The sequence below is a fragment of the Schistocerca serialis genome, chromosome 1 (genome assembly GCF_023864345.2).
Source record: "Schistocerca serialis cubense isolate TAMUIC-IGC-003099 chromosome 1, iqSchSeri2.2, whole genome shotgun sequence".
NCBI classification, from domain to species: Eukaryota; Metazoa; Arthropoda; class Insecta; order Orthoptera; family Acrididae; genus Schistocerca; species Schistocerca serialis.
Genome location: NC_064638.1, coordinates 38,940,564 through 38,966,886, shown reverse-complemented (window position 1 = coordinate 38,966,886; position 26,323 = coordinate 38,940,564). Strand labels below are relative to the sequence as shown.

The 26,323-nt window shown below is 36.6% G+C and overlaps 1 protein-coding gene across 3 annotated transcripts in view; it reads right to left on the bottom strand.

Moving 5' to 3' along the window:
- The window catches only part of LOC126461398 (serine-arginine protein 55-like), a 41,261-nt gene extending 15,963 nt beyond the window's left edge, over window positions 1-25,298 (bottom strand). The window contains exons 1-6 of one of the 3 annotated variants that reach the window (XM_050095995.1): window positions 25,140-25,297; window positions 24,330-24,453; window positions 11,994-12,064; window positions 3,523-3,609; window positions 1,642-1,668; window positions 94-163 (exon numbers count right to left, since the gene is read on the bottom strand). In XM_050095995.1, coding sequence (XP_049951952.1) covers window positions 94-163; window positions 1,642-1,668; window positions 3,523-3,609; window positions 11,994-12,064; window positions 24,330-24,452 — 378 coding nt within the window. In that variant the 5' untranslated portion in view covers window position 24,453; window positions 25,140-25,297. Of the gene's footprint in view, window positions 1-93; window positions 164-1,641; window positions 1,669-3,522; window positions 3,610-11,993; window positions 12,065-24,161; window positions 24,289-24,329; window positions 24,454-25,139 lie in introns of all 3 variants that reach the window. The other 2 variants (XM_050095993.1, XM_050095996.1) reach the window with 2 other exon arrangements.
- Window positions 25,299-26,323: the final 1,025 nt, after the last annotated feature.

The following is a 26,323-nucleotide window of genomic DNA, read 5'->3' as shown; positions in this document are numbered from 1 at the left end:
AATGAAAACATACATCTGAGTAGTGTTTCCAAATGAAATTATCCTAAATATCACAATCTTAAACCATGAAACGGCAAATTAACTCAGTCTCACCTGCCAGCTGACACGACTGGAGAGATTTTCTACTATTACTCGATATTCCGTTCTTGTTGGTGGTCCATACCTAAAACATCAAAACAGCACAATAGCACTTACCCAGAAACTATGGTTGAGTACTATTTCCAGAAATGGGAAAGGCAAAAGTCATCTGCAGCTGAGGGCTTTTAGTCGTAATAACCATGTTGTTCATGGACAAAATGCTATTCTGACTGAACAGCAGTTAATCTTGCTTTATAATTGCTCCAAGATATATGTAGAAAAGCTATACAGACAAAATGCAATGTTAATGTCCAACAAATAGTATTTCTGCCAACCACACGATTCCACCATTTTAATGTAATTTGGCTTTTCAGAGCTAACAACAGTAATTTTGAGATTTTTACAGTAAAATTTATGAACTTTCAGCACCGACTGATTAATTACTATACATGTACATCACACACAAATTTCTCTTACTATACTTGTGCAATTTCCTCTCAATCTAATCATTATAATAAATAGTGAAGTATGACAGAAAAAACACAATTTCTTGACTTATCTGCCTTTTAAAACCAAATGCTTTCTTCAGGTGCATAAATTTATGAACTACCACTCTTTCATAGATGTAATTATTTTACAGAACACAAGAGACATTGAAAAATTATGTTAACCCACACACCCAATGGTTATATTTTGTTATGTGTGCAGCAATCCATAACTCAAGCACATCTTGAGGTTTTGAGGTTCTATTGCTAAACTTCCTACACAAATTACAAGAGTTCAGACTACATCTACTGCAAAGCAATTAAAAAAAAGAAAAAAACACTACAAATTCTTATGTTCTATAAAAGAATTTGTATGTGCATGCTGTTGAGAATGCACACAAGTTTCAAATTTATAACAATCTGAGATTGAATGTAATGTATGCACATATTCACAGCACAAATTATTTAATTCAAACTAAAGAAAATTTCATTTATCTTTCCAGTTACGTGATGGTACCAGTACTTCATCAGTTTGTGCACACCACCCAATGCAATGTTTGCACCAATATTGTATAAGTGAAGTCTCCAGCAAGAGTTTTCAATATTGTGAACATTCCTACTGGGCAGTACGAAATATCTGGTAATGCAGACATTAAAGTCAAGAACCCTTTCTTCCTGCTAAAACTTTACACTAGTTAATATCCAGAACTACTCCTATACTAGTGTCAAAAGAGAGAGAGAGAGAGAGAGAGAGAGAGAGAGAATGAATTTTCATACAAATAGGAAATCCTCTTACTCCTAATGGTACAATTTCAAGGAATGTGGGTGCACATTTAAAAACATCCCACTTGGAACTTAATTTTAAGAATTTATAATCAAGAGCAGCCCAGTGATGTGAATTCTGATTCCGCATCACAGAAAGAACATTCATTACAAAGTAATATGACCTACATTATGACTATCACCTGAAACACCTCTACACCCACTAACAGAAAACCTACACCAATAACCAATGGCAGTTACACAAAGATGCCCATTTGTTAGCACTATATCTACAATAAACTGCATCAAAACATACCTGTCATACATTCGGACATCCATATCCCTGAAACAAATGAAGTTGTCAGGTTCGTCATTTCACAAACAAATAATTTTATGCATCTTTCAAGTTCACTGCACTTTTTATTTGTATTACAATGTGCACTTCATTCAGAAACAAAATGAATGATCACGTCACTCATTCATTCACCAAATGACATTTTAGTAGATAGTAAAAAATGGCAGTGAAATGTGTGTGTGAAAGACTCCGAAATACCTTCTATCAATTATACATAGCAATCAAGTTGCAGACATATGGCTTATTTGCTCTGAATGACTTCACCCTGTATCTGAAAGACAAGGTGACAAGGTGCACTGGAAAGCAGTTACATATTGAAAGATGCTGAAGTACCTATGAGCAATGTACACTATATGTTTTTATTAACACACTTAAATGAAATTTTTTGTATTTGATCAAAAGATACGCTAAAATACTAAGGCGATCTGAATGTAAGTATTTATTTTACAATACTGAGCTATGAGGCTCACACAGCAAGCAAAGTTAGCAAATTACATTACATACACACCTGAGTGAAGGTTTTTCCTTTTTATTATGTAGTTACACTCTCAACAATTCCCAGCCCCACCAGAGCAAACCATCTAATATTGGACCATAAACACGGGGACAAATTACCTTCCCTATATTTCTTTATGTATAAATAACAGAAATGCATATGAAGTGTTCTAAATTTATAACACACTTAAAAGTCACAGCTTGTGTACAAGTTGCCTCCAGCACAGAATATGAGCTGTGTGTAAAATGTGCATACATACATTCACACAGGCTTTATAATACACTGAAATGCATGCACATACAAATTTACAGAGGCAAAGGAGGAAAGCGAGTTTCTGTACTAATGTGTGTGATTTATAGTTCAAGAATCTGAAATTATTCTAAATTTTATTTTCAAAATGGTTTTTGCTTCCTGTTTATCGAATTTTAAATGTTATTGTACCTGATGTTCACTTTATGTCTTTATGTGGTCAAATCATGACATTTGAAAGATCCCATATAAACAACAAACTATGTGGACAAAATTTTAATTTTAAAAATAATAATCTAATCATTTTCACAGTGTGACACTGTAACATGTTTGTAAGGTTACATACTAGACTAACAATTACAAGACAAAACAACACAACATACCTGACACATTCCACAGCATTGGGTATCAATCATGGAATGAATATAAACATATACACAACTTACTAAAATGCCAAGAAACACACATGGAATTATTTTTTCACAAACACCGCGCACATCATTTCCACAGATTTCATAAATGAAATGCCACATTCATTGCAAAATTTATGTAACTGTCGCGAAATCATTTTGTCTACAATCCACTACACAAGACATTTTTCTGCCAGATTGGAAACTCATTCCATAAACTTCACTGCCACTTTTTCCTTCAGAAACTAGAAACATATAAAATACTTTAATATCAATGATGTGTGTGAAGTAAGATAGAAAAATCTGTTTTACACAAACATTGAATCAAAATCACGTCACTGGACCAGTTATTCTGGCACAGACACAATATAAGCACTGCACATGACACACCAATGCCGTGACAATCTATGCACTGTCCCATTTCCTGTCCCCTGCATAAAAAAACAATAGTATACATAAATTCTCAAACTGCCAAGAATAATCCACTGAAGAATGTAACATTCTTTCAATACTACAAATGTGTCATCCAGTTTCTCACCTCCAAAAGCAAACTAATTTCTTTGCAACCTGTTATGTCTAGTGTACTCCCAATGACGAATATTTAGAAAGTTACCGAAAGAATGTTACACATGAGTTACATACATGTTATATACATTATGTAACAAAATTTCAAATAAAACTACTCACCTATCCATCCACGAAGATCTTCTAGGCCCAACTCCCATATAGCTGCGTTCTCGTCGTGCAATACCTCTTGCATGTTCAACAATAACCCTGATAAAAGGAAACAAAGTCATAAGTAGAAGCAAGATCCAGAAGTGCTAACACACAAAAGTGCACAGTTTCGAGGAAGACAAAACAAGCAATTTTCCAAGTACCTTTCATAAAATTTGAATAAATAGAGATTCAAGTAATGTGTGAACTTTGAAATGCAAGGAAGCAAGCCTGGCTACCACAGACAGACACTGGGTGAGGACTTGGGGGAGGGGGGAGGGGGGGGGGGGAGAGAGAGATTCAAGCCCCACCTTCCCTGCCTCCCACAGTGTATACACCCTAACCTGTGCTTCACGAATCAGCGAAAGCACTAGTCATTCAATACACAGGTTATAATCACTTAAATATTTGTAATCAAACTGACTAGACCAGGAACTTCTCTGGTAGTTAACATTCACAATTTCTTACAATCATGAATGGGAAAATTTCTTCCGAACATGATATTGTTAATGTCATTTTCTCAGCATTTCATACATACAATGGTAGTTTATTTTTCTGATATGAATGATTTGTATCACATATTGCACATGAATTTCAAGCTAGCTTTTATGATGCAAACAATAGTTGCAAATATTCTCTTCATGGCGACATTCTGTGTAAGATACCAGACTGACAAGTGAAAGTATATCAGTCAACATCACTCTGATGCCTTTGGCATTATTTGGCTTTATGGCAGTCTAGTGTTTCACAGTTATTTATTAGTATTCAAAGTTATTCAGATCCAATTCTGGCTTCCCTATAAAAAAATTTCTGGGCATAATGCATGAGCACACCCTATTTAAAAGAGCACACCCTATTTAAAAGAGCACACCAACCACTTTGGAGCATTTTAGATTTTGGATTGGCCCAAATGATCTTGTGACCCTCCACTGCAGACAATTCCTTGCAATGAAGTATAAGGTAGCACTGAGGTGAGGAAATGACAATGGCAGAAAAGCGCCATCAGGCGTCAGGTGAATGTCACGCTTTGTCAACGACAATAAGTTTCAAACCCAACAGGAATTGCTGGCCCATTTCAAGCGGTTTCCAATATAGCACTGCAAAAGGAACTACGTACAATGAACATCTGGAGCCAGGTATCTCGAAAACACCACTGTTTACAGCAGCACACAACTGACCATTTTTAATAATGCAAAAACAAACTGGATTGTAGCTGACTGGAGGCTTGTATGACGAGAGTTTTGATTTTGCTTCTTTTGAAATGATGCAAGTGTAGAATGCCCAATAAAGTGTTTCAATCTCATTTTGTGGAGGGTGTAGTTAGACTAGAATTGGCATTGTGGCATTTTGGAGATGTTTTTGTACCTTGTGTTTGGAATTAATCAGGTGACCGCAAACATGAACCAATATCTTTAAGTCAACAGCTTAGGTCCCCTAGTGCTGCTCTACTCACATTCATGATGAGTATACTGGATTTAAACTTATTGTCTGGTACCACCTGTCTATTTTTCCCAGTCCACTACCTCCAACACCTACGAAGCACTATCCAAAATCTCCATCTGTTGAAAACCTTACCTTTGAACTAATGGTCACTATCACCCATCTGCATGTACACACCGGTCCCAGCACTTCTACTGGTTTTAAACTTATTGTCTGATGCCACCTGTCTATTTTTCCTGGTCCACTACTCTATTACAAACAAACTGCCTCGTCCATTCTGGTCGCTTGTTCGATTTCGTTTTCACCTTCACATGAAGAACTAGTGAAAATAATCGAACATTAAAAATAACAGAGCACCTTGTGAAGATGGAATTATTGCAGAATTATGACAAAAACATAACACCAAAGTGCCACATAATAATACCAGACGCTTGGAAAACAGAAAAGCCCAAAAGAATGGAAGATATCTCAATACAGGCACTCCACAAGAATAAATACAAAATAGGCCCAAACAATTACAGTGCACTATCACTTCTTCCAGTAACTCCTCTCTAATGTTTTATCCTCAACAGAGAAAGCCGACCTACAGATTGGCCAGTACCAGGGGCAATTCAGGAGAGGAGATCCTGTATTGAACAGATCTGGAACCAAAAACCATACTACCTATCAGACAATGCCAGAACACTACCATCACATTTATGGAAGACAAAAAAGGTTATTTTAATAGTCTAGAAGAATTAGGAGTTGACAGAAAGAACAACGCCATCATCCATGGAACTTTTATCTGAAATCATCTCAAAAAACAACATTGATGGGAGAAATCTCAAACTCATTCGAAATTCACACAGGAGTGACAAGGGGACCGTTTATCAGCACTCAAGTTCAACACTGTACCGAAAAAATAATCAGTGAATGAGAAAATTATGTCAAATGTATCTACATTGAAAAAGAAAAAGTCACTGAAATGCCTTGCTTTTACTGGCAACCTTGTTATATTAACCAACAACAAAGATGAAGCCGAACTAGCACTAGATAAACTACATGAAATCTCAAACTGGGTTCCAAATATCCTATGAAAATAACTCAGTATATCGACACCAAATCAACTGGAAAACATCACTGAAAACACCGTACGGAAAATCTCGAAAGGCCACACATTTTAAGTACTTAGGAGAAGCCATTCAACCCACAGGAATGAACTCAATCTCCAACACAGAAAGAATATTCAAACTGCAAAAGCTGCACGAACTGACATGGAATTACAACCCTGTAATGCAAAACTGCAGCACTACAACACTATTATTTTACCTGCTGTGCAGCAGAAACCACAGTTTTTTGAAGGACAACAAATTCATAATAGAGAAACAAGAATACAAAATTCTTAGAAAAATCTATGGCACTGTTGTCCAAGATGGAACATGGGCCATACAACCCACAAAGCAGCAATACCAACACACAGACAACATCACTGGTAAATTTAAGAAAAGATGCCTACAGTATGTACCTATGTAGGAATGATGAGAACTCTCCAATACAATTTTTAACATCATTAATGCAAGCAAATTAAAGTGGCTAAAAGAAACAACAAGAACTGCAACAACAGAAAATTTCTAAGAGAACAGTTAACAAAACAACTTTAACATATCTCAGTGAAAGAAACAATATGGGAGAAAAGGACAGACGAAAGGAAGATAAAATACACAGCATTAATGAAGAGGTTCTGGGATGAAAAGGAGGGAAAGAAAAGGAAGTGAAATTGTGACTGGCTCTCCACTCTCTCCTAAAGGGGAATAATCTAAATTATTATTATTTCTTTCTTTCTTTTCTCAGACGTTATGTCTGGTCAAAAATGGAAAGTGACGCAGACCTTGATCAAGCGTGACTTCCTTTTAACTGTACGTATATGTTACATTGCATTTAGGAACTTTCGGGTAATTGAACAAGTGTCAATAATTACAGATTTCTGTAGTTGTATATATAAGTTTGGATGTAGCTGTATTGCATTGATGTACTGGTGGATATTGTGTGGTATGACTCCTGTAGTTGATAGTATAATTGGTATAATGTAAACTTTATCCTGACGCCTCATGTCCTCGAGTTCCTCAGCCAGTTGGATGTATTTTTCAATTTTTTATCCTGTTTTCTTTTGTATATTTGTTGTATTGGGTATGGATATTTCAATTAGTTGTGTTAATTTCTTCTTTTTATTGGTGAGTATGATGTCAGGTTTGTTATGTGGTAGTGTTTTATCTGTTATAATGGTTCTGTTCCAGTATAATTTGTATTCATCATTCTCCAGTACATTTTGTGGTGCATACTTGTGTGTGGGAACGTGTTGTTTTGTAAGTTTATGTTGTAAGGCAAGCTGTTGATGTATTATTTTTGCTAAATTGTCATGTCTTCTGGGGTATTCTGTATTTGCTAGTATTGTACACCCGCTTGTGATGTGATCTACTGTTTCTATTTGTTGTTTGCAAAGTCTGCATTTATCTGTTGTGGTATTGAGGTCTTTAATAATGTGCTTACTGTAATATCTGGTGTTTATTGTTTGATCCTGTATTGCAATCATGAATCCTTCTGTCTCACTGTATATATTGCCTTTTCTTAACCATGTGTTGGATGCGTCTTGATCGATGTGTGGCTGTGTTAGATGATACGGGTGCTTGCCATGTAGCATTTTCTTTTTCCAATTTACTTTCTTCGTATCTGTTGATGATATGTATTCTAAAGGGTTGTAGAAGTGGTTATGAAATTGCAGTGGTGTAGCCGATGTATTTATATGAGTGATTGTGTATTTTGCTAGTTTCTGCTCGTTCTATAAAGAATTTTCTTAAATTGTCTACCTGTCCATAATGTAGGTTTTTTATATCGATAAATCCCCTTCCTCCTTCACCATAAGTATTTATAGCTTTTGTCTTGTTTCTTGCTGTCAATTCTGTTTTCAATATTTTTGTTAGTCTTTGTCTATATTTTTCTTTTAGTTCTTCTTTAATATTTGTGTCATCTATTCCTATTTTTTGTCTGTATCCTAGATATTTATAGGCATCTGTTTGTTCCATCGCTTCTATGCAGTCGCTGTGGTTATCCAATATGTAATCTTCTTGTTTAGTGTGTTTCCCCTTGACTATGCTATTATTATTATTATTATTATTATTATTATTGTGATCAATTATTAGTATTCCCTGACAGACGTCTGCTGCTTGAGGATGAAAGCAGCATGTGTATGTAGTCTTCAGATCTTCATCAGAGCAATTTATGAACTTGTAAAAAAAGATAGATATCTCTGGGACACTCCACTGTAGGTTATTAAACAGCTCCCTGTCAAACACCTACAAAACAGTTTTTGTGCACCAAGGTGAATGTGGGCAAACACTCATCAATCAGCAGAGCACCTGCACCAAGCACTCCACACCTCTGTTATAAACAGCCCATCACAATTTCTTCAATGTTTCACAGTAATCATCAGTGTTCGTAGTTTCATCTCTGGCCAGGAGGTCTATGAGCAAAATGTCATTTCCGGCTCAGAACATCGATACAAGTCATTTTCTGCAGTGACAGTCTGTTTGAAATTTGTCTTTACCAGAGATCCGCTGTGATGCCAATGCACTGACTGCTGCTTGGCTTATTGCATAAAGCGAGTAACTCTCATATCACCCATGATGATCCTGTTGGATGTTTTGCAGAAATGTCTATGTGGCTTCTAAGCGGTCCATTTTGTGTCCCGGTGAGGAACCCATTACTGTCATTGTGGTACTGTTGCAGAAATGTCAATGTTGCTTCTAAGCAATTCATTGTCATGTTTTTCAGCACCCACATGGCACACACTTTCTTGAACAGCAGATGCTTAGTGAATTATTTTATCCAAGGATCATGGAATCTACAGGAAATGGGTGCCGAGATCCGCAACTGTGGACTAATGCGAAATGCATTGCTGCACCCTTTCCATGAGGTCCCCATTGATGAGGGACAGTGTATGGGCACTTTTATGAACTCTGAAAAATTGCCTACACCAGCGTCACACCATCTGTTTGCTCAGTACACTACACTCGACAGGAGATAAATTTCAATTGACACTAGGCTTCGGGCATTAAGAAAATATCAGATTGAATCCAGCAGCAGCAGCAACAATAATCGTCATTTTCAACCCATGCTGCAGCTCTACTGACAACAGTACAGACTTGTCCAACCATTTTATAACTGTTACATAATAGCTCTGTTGCGCATGTGCTATATTTCCAACTGAATCAGTGTACTTTATAAAGAGAAGAAGGAAGAGAAGGAAAATAGACAACAGCTTCTGTATTCGTACATTTGAGGATCCATTTCTCTTTGTTGTAATAAAAGAAAAAATTTTACAAGAGATGAGTGTAAACTTATACTATGGTATTTTTGAAATATATCTGAATCCATTGTGCACTACCTTTTGTAACTGAATAGTTCCCATATTGTGAATAAATCATTCATGTATGAAACTGTATTGGTCAAACTTAATAATTTTGAAACATGTTACAAGCAGAGTCAAGTCAAAATGAACATAACACAGTTTACTGCAAACCCAAAGAAATTGACTTTATGTAGAAATTTATGACAAAGGCCCAATTTCTGGGAGGGACTAGGAAGTACTACTGTATTTCTGAATACTTTTTTAGGTGCAAAAATAAATAAAAAATGAAGATGGAAAAGAAAAACTGAAGAGTTTAGACTAATATTAATTTCACTGGTAACAAGCGGACAAAGCGCTCAACAATAAGGGTAGCAAAGAATTATGCTGAACAAATCAATGGGAAGAACAAGTTGGCAGATTTTCCGTCTAAGTCACTTAAATGAGTTCAAATTAAGTGACTACAGTAAAACGCCATGTTAATGTACCCACTTTTACCAAATTTCCATTTTAAATGAATATTGTCACTGGTCATAATGAAACTACCACACAGGATCCATGTTACTGAAATTCAGTTTTGACAAACCCTTCTTTTAGATAATGTGTGCCTTTAAGGAATAAATATTAAATGCTTTGCAAACTGAAACCCAGTTATGACCAAAGTCCTAACACTTTCAAATGAGCTAAATGAAACTTAATTCACAATCACTTCTTTTTTGCTGAGAGGTACATCATAGTTACTGATCAGTAAGTTGAAGAAGCATATTTATGAGCATGGGTCACATGATTTGACATCACAAAAAACTTCGCCATCAGGTCTTAGCACACAAACTGATCATATTGTGTTTATTGGAGTGTAATTCTACACTGTGAAAGTTCACGAAGTTGTTACAATCATATACAGAAAGCCTAAACTTCAACATAAGCTCAAAATTATTTGCTACATTGAAGACAATCTGAACGTTAAGCTCTTTGACATGGCAAATACGACTGTGTACCATCACCTGCACAGAATACCCAGTGTGTGTGCATTTTTAACATGGAACAATTACATATTTCAAAAAATACACATCAGATCATAAAAAAGGTTCCAGATGATGACTTTAATACTTGCAAACTTTGTTAAAACTGACTGTCTAACCCTCTCACAGGGGTCAACCATTTATTTTCAAATCTGAATTGACTTCTTTATTGCAGATTCAGATTCCACATCAAAAACTACCTGGAATTCTTCCATTCAGGGTAGATGGGACTGTAATAAAAATTCAATTTTTCCAGTTTTTCCAATTAAGAACAGACTTATTTGCTTCTATATCACATTTTCAATAAAACAAACTTTTTGTTCTAAACATTGAATATTCTTGTTAAAAATTTAGTTTTCTAAATTTAATTGCACAATAATAAAACTTTTACACATAACATATTTAAAAATCTGGTTCCCTTTGGGGTTGATTTCAGTGGGTCCCCACACCATCCAAATGCTCTCTTTTGGTGAGTCCCTTAAACCTCACCATCATGATGACAAATTTCGGAGTGTTCTGTCCAACCATCATAACTCTCACATCTGTTACTAGAGCACGAAACAAATGGAAAAAAATGCTTCAGATAAAACCCAGGCACATTTTGGAAAAGAATCTGAATATGCAATCAGAAATGGGTTCCCATTTGAAAATGGGAGGGGTTAGGAGATTAACAGGTTTAGCACAGACAGATGTCCATTTGAAAATAACTTTTCATATGAAACTTTTTTTTCGTACAATGTGTATTTTTTCAAGATATTTAACTCTCCCCTACTCTTTCAGCCTTCACATCAGGCCACAGAAAATTTCAGTTTTCATGTCAAAAGTCACACATGGCCACTTTTTTCCTGCCTTATTGGAATAAAAATACCCCAAAGCCTATGAAGATTCCAGCTTTCAATAAAATCCACAAAAGCATCTTTTCCCCATGGAGGTAATGGCACTAACAGACTGAGGTTCAGGTGACTGATGACTTCAAGACTGACAACTACAATTACCGGACCAAACTCAGCAGTTTTATTGTTACCAATACTAGGCTAATGGAGGTGGACGGCTGCCTGAAATGTACAGTTAGCTCATGTACTCGCCCAGTTTATTCCTCAGTTATGAAATAACGTGGGAAACTGCGCAGCTAAACAGAATGTGTGTAGCTTTCTTAAGGACTTAGAAAATCATCCACTTACTAACAGAGGGGGAAAAAAAGAAAATAAGTAGCTGCTGTAAACTCTTACCAAAATTTATGTGGAGAACAAATCACTTTGCCACGTCATATTGAATATGAGCCCAGAAATTTTTCAATGTTCTATTACTGCGGGAGGGGAGTGGGAATGTCACAGAAGCAAATCATCACAGTTCATATCTAGTTCACCAGCATTTCTTCACTTCAAAATTTGTGTGCACCATGCATCCAAAACAGTCCAGCAAACCTAACATTTATTTCTGTTTACCTTCTGCAATTATTAAGTATGGATAGTACAGTTATCCAATGAACTTTGCCCAACCAAAATATGTTCCATAACAGTATTAAGCCACTCAATTCATAGGTGGTGTATTAAGTAAAAATAAAAATAGATGAGTCCCAGGTAATTTTTGGAAATATTTACCTCTCTCCAAGTAGCTCTTTTCCATTGAGTTCATACACGGCATCATCTGCATCTCTATAATCATCAAATTCCTAGAAACAAACAAACAAAGAGTTATGAGTTGTTACATTCATTAAAAGGGCTTTATCAACAATAGATGTGCAACAAATTCTTTTAATGCTGTACTGCATCACATTTTGCATATTATATCCTGGAGGTTCAGGATCTACCTCTCATTCTCACATTCATAAACAAACACTTTGGTGGCAAGATGATGTGGAATGAAAGTAGATCACTAAGACAGACTCAAAACAACAAGCACTTTTCTTTCTTACAATCAGTAAACACAAGCAGTAATGATGACTTAATTCAGATATGCTATTCAGCAACCAATTTCTTTTATAAATCTTCCGAAGTTTAAAATTGCAGTGATTTCGTACACAGTATTTCACAAGAGCAAGTCTACAAAGTAAATACTATGCGCCACACTTCATTCTAGAAATTACACAAAAAACACAGAATACAACTGCATTAGATAACGTGTTAGCATTTGGAAAATTGCTGATTTTTTGAGAGATTTCTTCCTATAGCTCAACTATATGCTGACAACATTTATCTTAATCCAAAGCTTACAAATTAACTACTGCTAACACATTTCTTTAAAACTATTGAAATTGATGTGAAATGTTGAAACAATGTTAACCAATTGCAAGACCTGTCATTGCAAGTCCTATCTTACTTCTGGAATTATGGAATTACACATAATTTGGTCAGAGAGAAAAATGATATGTACTATTAAAATTACACTAGTCAGCTAGAACATTATCACCACCAACATTACACTGATCAGCTAGAACATTATCACCACCAACATGACCCATCCAGGTGGTAACGTCACCTAGTGAGACGCGTGCATGGAGCACATAGTATCACTGAGCGTACTGTCTGAATAAGAAAGACGGACAAACAATCTCACCGCAGATTGCAGAGCATTTCGGAAACTGCAAGACCTGTACGGTGTTCGAGGAGTGCTTTGGTATCTTCAACACAAGGTGAAAACTAATCGAGATGTAGGGTTGGGCAGCCACCCTTCATCACACATGTCTGATGTCATAGGCTGGGCAGACTAATAAAACATGACAGGTGGCGAATTTTGGTGAAAATAACCTCAGACTTTGATGCTGGGCAGAGTGCAACTGTATGAACACACAGTGCACTGAACATCCTAATGAAGGGCCTTTACAGCCAACGACCTATACATGTGCCAATGTTAACACCATATCTGCAACTATGACAAATGGGCATGTCCATCAGCACTGGATGTTAGGCACACATGGTCTAGGGCATGAATCAGTTGTCTTGAGGGAAACAGCTCCTTGACACTTGTGCTGCAGGATGGAGACAAGTTGGGAGCTCGAACAACACACCATGACAATCATGGAGTATCACACACACTGGTTGCAAACCACGTACACCCCTTCATGACTTATGTTTCCCAATGGAAGTGCCATTTTTCAACAAGATAATGCATTATGTCACAGTCAGTAGTGGTTTGATGAACACAGTGACGACTTCCAATTAATGTGCTAGCTCACCCAATTTGCTAGATCTGAACCCAATCAAACATATCTGGGATGCGATTGAATGTGGCGTCAGAGCTCCTGGAATTAGATGGTTTGTGTGTGCCAACTCCCTCCAGCGACCTACCATGGCCTCATTGCTTCCATGCCTCAACGATCACTGCTGTTATCTGTGCCAAAGGTGGATATACCAGCTACTATGCAGGTGGTCAATGTTCTGGCTGATCAGTGTACAAATAGCTACACCTTTATCATGCAACAGGGTTAAGCAGTCCATCAGCATATCCTATTCTACTTGATTTACAAGTTCACAGAATGCGATTTTCTTTTAGAAAATTAATGTTAAATCCGCATATTTTAGCTTTTAGTGGGCTTACACTGGTCACAGATCATTACTATGCTATTGTAGTTTCATGTCATGTTGGACCACAAAATTTCTAGCACACGCACATGCGGGCCACCGCGCGCGCGCGGCATATAGTAGAAGACTGTAGAAGACTACCAGCAAAGAGAGAGCAACACAGCCTGTACAAAAATTTTAACACCCATGGATCTGCACAAAATTTAAAACAAGGAATTCTTTCAGTTTGCACGCCAGAAGTTATTGCAGTTATTGCATTACACACACACACACACACACACACACACACACACACACACACACACACACACAGATTTTCCAAGGGACTTCAAAAACTTGTCGAAAATGTGAGAAAGATAATTTTAAGCAGTAAATATTACTGGCACGGTGCTTAAACCAAAAACATTTGGGCAACACAGCAAAGTGAGTACTTAAATGAACTAAGAAGAGACCAAGCACATGCACAGAGTTTGTAGCCTATTTACTCCCATCAGCCACCATGGCAAGTAGAACTTGGCAGGGGCAGGAGATGAAGCACGAATTGTTCGGACTTCAGAAGAAACTTAACCATGCAACTACTTGACTGAACCATGTGCCAGCATCATTTTGTGTTAATTATGTCAGCTTTTTTCCCAACAAACTTATTTTATTCATTAAAGCACGCACTTAGAAAAATTATAAATTGGGTGCAAATTAACATTGTTAACATAGGAAATTTGATGAGAGCAAGGAAAAAATGTTGTAAAGGGAAAACTTTAACTCTGGGAATGAAAAAGTGAGGTTGTACTGTGGATCTGTGGGCATGACAGCCTTGGTAATTTCAACACTGATGCAAAACAGGGTACAAGCATCTTGCTAAACTACAGTACTCTCTGCTAGCAGGTAAGTGATTGGACATACTACTAGTGTGTAGCAAGTTCAAAATTTGGATTAGACATGAAGCATGCCCTGATGGCATCACTCATGTTAAGTGTGAGATCCAGGTTCGAGTACTCGCATGGCACAAATTTCCAACTGTCACCACTGAATTCTTTTGACACCTGATTGCTACTGGTGTTGTCTTTCCTTCAAACTATATGTGAATGCTACTTTTCACTTCTGAAGTAAACAGCTACCACAATGGACAGTTTTAGGCAACAATAGACTTAGAATTCTTCTGTAATCATTTCAGTTTATCTCATCAGTGAAGTGACATGTTTCTCTTTGCAGTCTGCAAGTGAAATAACTTTCTCAGTAGAAGAATTTAAACTGTGGATGCATATGTGAAAATAGGTTTGATTAAGGGAACCCGCGAAATTTTCCCTGTAGAAGACTACCAGCAAAGAGAGAGCAACACAGCCTGTACAAAAATTTTAACACCCATGGATCTGCACAAAATTTAAAACAAGGAATTCTTTCAGTTTGCACGCCAGAAGTTATTGCAGACATTGGCGAAACAATTATTCAGAGCCCACAGAAGTCTACAGAGCCCAAAGGAGTCTCCATATAAATTGGCTCAAAAGCAGCATGTAAGTAGGAGTAGTTGCCAGCCAATATTGAGAAGTTTTTTTTAATATCATGTCAGGCTAGTGCCAGCAATTATGGGATGACAAGAGAAACATGTAGATTACAGCACATGGCTTCTGAATAACATCAACAATGGTTCGTTAGACCCTTTCCATTACATCACAAGTGATAAAGTTATCTTTTCGGTCAAGTGAATTCACAAAACATTAGGTACTGTGTAATGGAGAATCCTAACAATGCATGTCTGCTACAATTCCATAATGAAAACAGCAGCATTTGGTGCAGTGTAACACAAACGTGGGTCGTTGGACCGATATTTTCTTTTACACTACCCTCAACACAATTGCATACATGGAAATTTTTGATACATTTTATGCTCAACTCACTGAATATGAAAGACAACACTGCTTCTTTCACCAAGATGTGGCAACATGTCACATCAATAAAGTATCCCTGGAACGAGTCAACAAAGTCTTCACCATGTTCGTTAGATCTAACATATGATTTTTTTTTGTAGGCACACTTAAGAGCAAAGTCTGTGAAACAAATCTACATGCAATACCGAAACTGAAAGGCATCAGCCGTGAAGTTGCCACCATCATTATCTGAACTTTACACCGGGTGTATCTGAATATGGTTATTTGAGCAAAGCTGTGTACTGATGTCACAGAGGGTCATTTTGAACATCTATAAATGTAATTTTCAATGTTTTTTTATTGTAAATAAATGTTAAGTCCATTTCAGCTCTTCGTTCTGTAATTTCACTTCATTTCCTTCATACTTAAACGGGCTACTTTTATCTGTGCCACACTGTACAGTCATATTTGTGCTGACATGCCCCACTCAAACTTTTTAATAGAAACAATGACAAAATCTACGAAAGGTTTCTTCTGGTGATAGTCTGAAAAGCATTTTCCTCATATTCATAACTTAAATTATCTCTTCACAGCATTGATACACTACATTGTGTAAAAATAATGCCTGTGTAATCATGGACTTAAGAACTATTTTTAAAAATGTTGTGCCAATGAAGACCACAAATACCTATATTCAAAGCCACACAAACACCTGCAAAATGTCCACAGCATCCCTTAATCCTATCTTGTGGCCTCCCACACACCAGTAAGAAACTAGTTTATGACCCACAACAACAAAGGTATCTAAAAAACTGTATCATTACATCCTTCACCACTGCTTTGAATACTTAATTACACTGTGCAATGAAGGAGACACCACCTGAAGTCCTGTCTTCATCCCTAAAAGTAATAGTCTGTCAATCAATCTGCATAATATCTTAGTCCATGCTTAAGCAGCACATTCCGAATCTGAACACCCTAACACTGAAATGTATCTTAACTTAGATCAGCAACGCATAAAAAAACTGCATGTCAGTATATCCCTCTTTTTCAAATAATTGAACCGTTTTCTTGATCCTTAAGTACAATTTGGCAGCAAGAGAGTGCATTTTTGGAGATGGGTTGTTCAACAATTTAAGAAAATAAAAAATGAATAGGACCAAATGAGAGTATTCTATAAACCCACGAGAAAATGCCTGGTATGGAACTGGCAAAAAAAAAAAAAAAAAAAAAAAAAAAAAAAAAAAAAAAAAAAAAAAAAAAAAAAAAAAAATGTTGAGCTTCACTTGTTATAGCCACTGCCCTCTGGTCAAAGTATAAATGCACTCTAATACAACATAGTATATGGCAAGTCACTTGCAATGGGCATCATGGACTGGGACATCTACCTGTCAGACAGAAAAGCTGTGCACTAATGGACAGTGACATTCAAAGGTTGGTCAGGGTGATTCATCCTGAGAGCAACCACTATGACGTACAATAGCTCGATGGTTGGGAAGTTTCTGCCAATCTTCTTACACTGACCTCAAGAAAAAAGGATTAAGGACTTAAATATACTAATGTGCACTTATTAGCACATGCAATACTTTGAACAAATCAACAAGCACATAGAAGAGTTTTGCAAGAAAAGTGGACTGTGCCAGGTCAAGAGCTTTGATATGACACAAAAAACTTAAGAACAGTGAATTGAGACTATCAAGGAGTAAATTTGGGTGGAAATATTTGGAAACACCACTCACTGAAAAATATCCGATTTAACTCCACGAAGACATTCGTGTGTATGACTAAACAAATGGAGACAGTGCATAAAGCTAATACTTGAAGAAACAGCTGTTTTCTGAATGAGTTACCTTAGTTACTGTATGCCAAAGATGTCAAAGTAAGACAATTTGAATTACGGTCACAGGTAGTACTTACCCAAGACAAAATGTGTCCTGGAGCATAGTAGGTCTGATCTTTATTTCCATTTTTTAAAAATTTTATCATGTAAATGTACAGTATAGTACTCTATAATGTGAAAGACAAATAGAAAAAATGCCCACAAATTTAGGATATTTCAGGTTGTTATGATTTTTCTTTTACTATACAACATTTCAGTGTGTTATTTCTGTGCGCAAGTTAATCTGACAACTACATGGAAGAGCCACACAAAGGTCCAAATAATACTGGCTATGAACATTATGTACAAGGTGACATTTGTATCCAAGAAAGTCAAGCCTGAAAATTTACCTCTATGGTTAAAAATTAAATCAAGTCAAATAGCAATAACATTAAAGCACAACTGCATTGTGTTATGTTTAAGAGCCATACAGCATAATGAAAATTCATGTAACTGTCATTCACTAATCACCATTGAAATATTACAAACTCGAGTGTTACACTAAACATAATGAAACAACATACAATTAGGACTCAATTTTACTTTCACAAAGGCTACAAATTGCATAATATATTACAACAGAAAAAATGGAAATACTAAAGTAAAACACTCACGCACACACTTATTCAAAGTACTTCAAAAGGCTTTGACTAGTAAAGTAAAATTAATTTCTCAAATACATATCTCTCACACCGGTCATTATATTTCAAACTTCGGAAGTCAAGCTTATACGCAGGCTTGCCACCCTCCTCCTTGTTGGCCAATGTGAAACAGGGACATGACACTAGTACACAAAACACCCCCTGTACACCAGCTTCGAATAGAGGCTTGTTACCTATATTTACTGCAAGCACTATGTTCACTTATACTTTAGCAGCTTTTGCATAAATGGTGGCCATTCACTTCATATCTATCTTTTTATCATGGGGAAATGGAAGTAAGATCTACAATCCAGGGACAAAACTGTGATGTGTCCGTGTGTACAGTTATTAACAGAGTACCCTCTGCCACACACTATACAGTGGCTTGCAGAATGTCAGTGTGCATGGAATGATTTATCATTTTACTATTCTTTGATGCCCTTCTCCAAACTGCTTAAAAATGTTTGGTGGGTGCACTATTCTGGAGGGCTGCAGTTCCATACTGAATATTATTCTGAACAAACACACTTCAATTCTTGGTCAGTTGATTAATAATCCCCTAGCAGGCAATATAGACTTAATACCACATCATCAACACTTAAATAAACCCTAGGTCATGTAACAATATTATATTCACACACTTAATGTGCTGATTTATATCACGTGGAAATGAGAGATTTTTCATTCCACTGGTATTTGAACACTGAAGTTAAATACATTGTATCTATAAAATACAATGGTATTTTAGTAGAACACTTCAAATGCTTTCAACTGAACCCTGTAGTGGAACTCCACTGTTAACAGTATACCTGGACCAGAACAACAACAACATGATTGACATCTAGCTGTTTACAGCACTGTTACCACAGCAACAGACGATCCGAAAACACACATGGTCGCACCTTCTGTTCCACTGTCAAAATCTCTCTCTGCTAACACTACTATATCCAGTTGCAGACAGCAACATAAACAGTATTTACAAATTTCACTGGGTGCTTTGTTTTTCTGTCTAACACACTTATCTCACACTACAGAATGGCAGCAGCTTGCAGCTAAAGTGTGTAGTGAAGTGTGGTTGCTGAACAGAATTTCAGTGATCATCTCTTGTTTTGCAGTCACATACATGAGTTTGTGCGTTCGGTACACATGTATTTTGAGAGGAAGAGGCAACAGTGCGACTACTACCTCTAATGAAGGTACTCTGAAGTACTGCAGACACTTTTGAAGATATTTTAAGAACACTGCCTTCTAAGTTTATAAGGAAAAAATACTGTGCAAAAGAGGAAGAGCCTGGTTCATCTAATTCAACAAGAAGCCATTTGTCACCACATGTATGGATATTATGAGAAAAGAAACCAAACTATAAATAATTGTTATAATCTTCAGAAGGCAGAATTATTGGGTGGCAACAAGACTCCTTTTTCAAAAAATCTTCACTTTTTGGTAAAAAAGCATTAGTCGACAGAAAATTATAATGAATAGGTTATACAGCATGACACCGTCGATTTTTAAGAAATGTTGTTAGAAGTGTCATTTGAAGAGACTGTGGCTCGACAAAATATGGATAAACTTCAGTCAGTCCATCAGAAAAATCAGGAGAGAGGACAAATGATAGAATGTGTGGGAGTTATGCTGTTCCCCAGGGAAAGACTACAGGAATTATTGTCCTGAACACACAAGCTTTACCTGGTTTCGTATCTATCTGCCTCCTCTATAAATCAAGGAAAGTGACTACAGTGAGATTATGACCCATGATAGTTTTCTGACATGGTTTATGGTGCAACTGCTGGGAAACATACTGGCCATCTGTCATTATAATGGATGTACTCCATAGCAATCAGTTATTGAAGATTAAAACTCCAGCCATAGTAATGAAAGAGCCAAAATTGTTAAATGGTTAAAACACCGCAATGTAAAAGTTCAGAACAATTTATGAAACACTGAGCTCACGGAAACAGAGGGAAAAAAAAGCCACAGTTTAGAAGTGTTGTGGACAAGGTGGATAAATAACATGATCGTAGGTTTCTTATGCTTCCACCATGTCACTGCTACTTCAACACCATCTAAACTATTTGGATGCAAATATAACATTAAATGGCAACAAATACCAAAAGCTTCACTGTGGTAGGAATTCAAGAACTGTTAGAGGCAGCACTTATACAGATAATGTCACAGAAAAGGAGCAACACTGTAACCATATAGAAACAGTTGTTGAAGGAGCATTGTAAATTGAGTGTATAAAGTAATATCGAAAATATAATTATACCCCTGTGCAATTCTAGTCACCCTTCCACAGAACAGAGCACACGTAACAAGTGTCAAGGAAGAAAATGACTGAACTACATAGCATTAACTCTTTGCCATAATTCATCTTATTTTTGTGTTTATGTTCCATGTTTTCGTTTGAATGGTGTCTCCCCCATTTTCACAATAAATCTCATCTTGTCATTAAGGAATAGCCCTCTGAACAAGTATGACATACTACATGCATGCTACAGTTACTGGTAAGACTCAAGCAATTGAACTTACTGTAAATTTGTGCACTGCTGTATTTACATGAAACATTCACATACATCTCAGCACCCTTTTAGTAAGGAATTTCACCTAAATGTCAATCATTCTGATTTTGTAAGAGTGTGTGACCAGTCACTTTTGTTGGTATATACTAGTAACAGGAACAGTGTATCCTTTTACACACAAGAGCATATACCTTAAGCAACAGGAATGTTATAATCCTTAAAAGCAAAATTAATAACACATGTTAAATGGCAGCATAAGTAGGTGGGTAGTACAGAACTGCACAGCTATTGCTACTGCAACTGTCCCACAGAATATTCTGTGGTCATACTGCACTAGCGCACATGGGCGAATCGACATCTGCCCTTTCAACACTCAACTGCTCTCAATCACTTTCTTATTCTGACCCCCCTTATACCAATCAGTTCATTGTTAAGTATCAATGCTTTCTGTTTCACCTTTGGAAATGTTATCAGATAAAAAGCTAAATTCCGTAACACCCGATGTCTCACCTACTCGCTGCTTTCAAACAAGCTATCCAAAATGGTGAGTCTTCACAAGATTTTCCCAAAATTTTGTGGTTTGAGCACGTTTTACTTCCTAGTGTCACGGTAAATTCTGCAAGGGAGAAAAAAAAAAAACAGGCCTACCTTTCACTGAATTACTAAACTAAGGCCTGAAATTTCAATGTCAATCTAGAAACACAAATTCATGAAGGTAGGTATTCTTTTTTCCAAACCTTTCACCTTTGCTTTTGAGAAAATGACAATTTCTCACATGTTACATTCCTTCACACTCTCAATAATTCAATGACTATATTTAGACCCCAAGAACCCTAAAGACACCAATGAACATTTACAAGGTCTGAATGTGCTGGGAGTTGCTGTTAAGGTGCACCCACATGATGCCGTTGTTGCCATTTAACTCTGCAGAAACACACAACATTTCCGACAGTGCAACTACAAACGTGCATTTGTGCAAACGTAATTTTCCCAAAGTGTATGCCATGTTAACTGCGAATTGCTTCCTGTGGTAAGTGGCAAGGTCTTACATTGTTCCAATGACATGCAACTGGCGTCCACATGCGTTTTGTTGGTAGTATGTTGAGCTTATGCTTGAAGATAATTATGTGCAAGAACGTCTGTTGATGTCAAGGAAAGCATGTTGAAATTTATAGATGATTACAGACAATTAGAAGTCATATGGAATGCAACTCCTTAAGATTTCAAGAAAAAGTTTGAGAGCTTATGCCCTGAGCAGTAAGATGTGTGTGATCATGTTCGTTTGAAGAGTAAGTCGAAACAGGACAACAGTAAAGGGACCAACAAGTTTATGAAAAGCTTATGTGAAACCTGTGGACAAACATGCACACTATTCACATTCACAGCAAGATAACTGAGGAGCCTGACACTTGAAAAAGGAAAGACATGGTATTAATAGCTCCTCAACTGACTACTACAAACTGAAATGAACATTGCTGCTGCAACAAATACAAAACTGGAAAATGCAACCTTCATCCTAGTGGAATCTGGAGTCCATAACATTCTGAAATTTGTCGAGTTCAAGAATGCTAATCTGCATATAATCTATGACTGAAGTCGCACAAAGCATAAAATACAAATGATGTATTGGAAGCCGAGTAATTTGCACATAAAGAATAAGTATCTGTTAAATATTTGTTTCGAGAACAGTTACTGAAATGTGACATAGTTCAAACTGGCATATAAGTCACCGGTTACTAGCTAACAAAATGTTACTGCCAACTTTACCACTGCTGTTTCCCCAAGCTAAAATTCCAAAATCTCATTGTCACCTTAAACCCACAAAAAAATTGTCTTGCACAATGAGGCAACGTGTAGACACGAGCAAGCACATGCACACCTTCGTTCTTTCCAATAGTTTTTGTGTATAAGCTTTTAATCCTGTGCATCTGTGATTGTGCACATGGAGAGAGGCAGTGAATGGACATTTATTAACAAACACAGCAATTCAATTAACTTACTTCCCTTTCCCTATGCAACACCACGACGAACACTAATTCAGGCCCCCTCCCCAGAGAGGTTTATAATCCCGTAACACTTCCAGTAAATTCCACTATATTGAGAATCCTGGTATTTTAAAACATCTATTGGGACCAATTTGCATTTCCATCATGCTTCATACCCCCAAAAGATGCATGTGACAGGAAGGATACTTTTAAATGGGATTACAGACATTCCTTCCAAAGCTAGAACTCTAGTTACATTACTAATCAGTCTGCAGCATCAGGCCAAACACACACTAAAATATCTGAGCCAATACACCATCCTTAAGATTACACAGATTTCGATGTGTTTATACACCTTTTCACAACTCAGTGTATCAACTACTCACCGAGTGCATATCTTTACACCTTCCATGAAATGATTAATGTGTAATGTCTGTATTAAACCATAAAAATCTATGCATATTTATACATAAAAGTGTTTCACATAATGAAAAATCCATTATGGAATGCAACAATATTAAGAAAAGGGAAAGTTGCTACTCACCATATAGTGGAGATGCCGAGTCACAGATAGGCACAACTAAAAGACTGTCACAGCGCGTGCGGAGATAGGTGTGTGTGTGTGTGTGTGTGTGTGTGTGTGTGTGTGTGTGTGTGTGTGTGTGTGTGTGTGTGTGTGTAAGGCCTTACTGGCCGCAAGCTTCATTCGTGACAGTCTCTTTGTTGTGCCTATCTGCGTCACATCTCCACTACAAGGTGAGTAGAAAATTTCTCATAATATTGTTAGAATCTTTCACAAACTTGACACTGCACACTCATGATTTGTGAGTGCAGTACTAGTTTAAGTTCTTTAAAGATATGTTACACTGCAATGATTTCCTTTTCCACTTAGTCCTATGTATGCAACTAAATCTTTCTCTATATGAAATTTTTGCTTGAACTTCAACTGGAAAGAAAACTCTTGCATGTGATACATACAACTGGAATCTATTTAAAAATGGAAAATATATACACAGCAAGATTTAATGTTTCCAAGGCTGCTGAACAACTGAGGTAAATGTTTCAACTACTGCATAATACACAGTTTTGATCACGACAAGGACTAACTTTGCACCAATTTTTAATCACAATGTTGCTCTTTAGTTTTGCCTTGGTGCAAAGGGTTTGTTTGAACATAGGCATCAATCCTATCAGTGTTAGTGTGATAATTTTAAAAAGTCTCCAGACAACTAGTAAATTTTCACAGCAACATACAAGCAGCTTATGGCAGGATACTGGATGTTGACAATATTCAGTCAGTACCCACGAAAACAACTTTAATGCACTCGAAATTAATAATGTAAAATGGGAAACAATACTTACACAAAAGCCATACCCATTCTTGAGAAGTATATCACGTATTCGACCATAACCTCTGAAAAAGCGCTCAAGGTCTCTCTCTCTTACGCCATGCGGCAGGCATCCAACATACACCCTTGTGCCTACCATGCTGCAATAGACAAGAGGAAGTCATATTCAAATTATACTTACGACAAAGGCAAATCCATTCTTCATAGCGACTTCCTTGATTCTACCATATTTCCTGAAGAACTTCTCAAGGTCGCGTTCTCGAACCCGGTAAGTTAGGCCACCAATGAAAACTCTGGTGCCCATTCTTAAAGGAAATAAAAGCAGTCAATTACATCATAAGCCTCAAATCATCCCTACATCAGCCACTTAATTTGATTACAATCTTATTTAAAACTGCTACAAGGTGGCAGGAACGATAGGAAGTGGGGAAACAATAAATAAAATACGTCACTCAAAAAACCCGCGAATGTAATTAATGATGACCACATTAATACCGAATATCGAAATTTATGATTTCCAATACTGACTGCTTGTAATTCCATACACAGCTTGTAAAAAATAGGCATCAAGTTTAGTTACCTAAGTTATACTAAAAGCTAAACATGTGCAAATAATTTCGAAAAGTATCTCAGAAAATGAAAACTTTTTCCGTTTTTAATTTCAAAACCACATCATAAACAATGGGACATCCCGGTCAAAATTTTGCATCACGTAGGGTATTTACGCACAACCCACCGCGCAAGCCCGGTGTTTACTAATGCTAACAGTATATATTAAAATCTTTTGCTATAATATTGAATATAAATGATGGTCAGAGGTAAGAAACTACATGAATTAACTAGGTACAAAGTAAGGAAGGTACATAGTAGGTAAAACATTATTTTTACAAATTGGTCAATGTAATGGCCACCAGGAGCCATGAGAGTTCTACACAGAGATAACACTTGCACATACAAATTGAAATAATACTCTACAAGCGACCTTACTTACATTAACTGATCTCTTCCAGACTTCAAATACTTGGTAAAGAAATCAACAAACGTATAGTGTGTAAGCTTCTGAAACTACTACAACGCTTAAACATTTATTTCCAACACACCACACAAACCAACGCTTCCTCTATCAGGAGCCGGAAAGCAAGGAATTTTCTTGCATCCTTCTAAAGATATTCGACTAATATCATAGCAGGTAGTGTGGATTATCTTTGCCTGCAAGAGAGTACAAAGGTTGCTTAATTAACCATTACTTTTTATTTCTAAAAGTTAGACAGATGTTAATTTAGTCCAAGCAGTTAAGATAACTGATATTATGAAGAAACACATGCTGACCTAATATTTTTACGTTATCTAAGAATTTAAGTCGATTTTAGAAAATAAAGGCTGATTCACACTCAACGTCAACGGAACGGTACGTAGCTTCAGCCGACTCACCGTCATCTTTCGTTCATACATTGGTGCCAATGTTGGTGTCATCATTGGCGAATAGTTAGAGGACAACCACCACATATTGCAGCGGATATTCAGTTGAATTTGTATTCAGCCAACGTAATCATGTCTAACGGCTGATGCATTTGCGGTTTTGAAAGTGAATAACTATATTTTGTCACTGCAAAAGAAAAAAAAGAAAACACGTAAAAGAAGATGTTGGGCAATGATTGTAACACATACAAAAAAATACTCCCCTCTCAGACGATCTGTTACTTGACATTCAGAACAGGAAGACATCATCTGAAAAATTCAGTTTAGGATCGGCCTTTGAGGGCTTTTATACAGCGTTTACTATACATGACACACATTCAATGCGGAAAATTCAAAAATCAGTTGGAAATACATGTAACCCACCGCTCCAAAAAAGAGAATCATAAGAAAAACTTTCTAAAAAAGTTTATATAAACAGCTGTATCATATGGTGAAATTTGTATTTGAATTTGGAATAATCTGTGTTTTATATAGATCAAATACAGAAACTCTTACTCACAGATCAGATACATTACGACGTAACACAGCACAGCCAGACCAACATACAACTTAGATGTTGGGCAATCGTAAGTTTCTGAAATTAATACTTAAGACATTACTTAGCTTTCTCCTGATTTAGTTTATCATCCACTCTTTATTCCGATTCAAAATGACTACTTATGTACAAAAGAATGCCGAGTTGTGTTTCATAGAGTA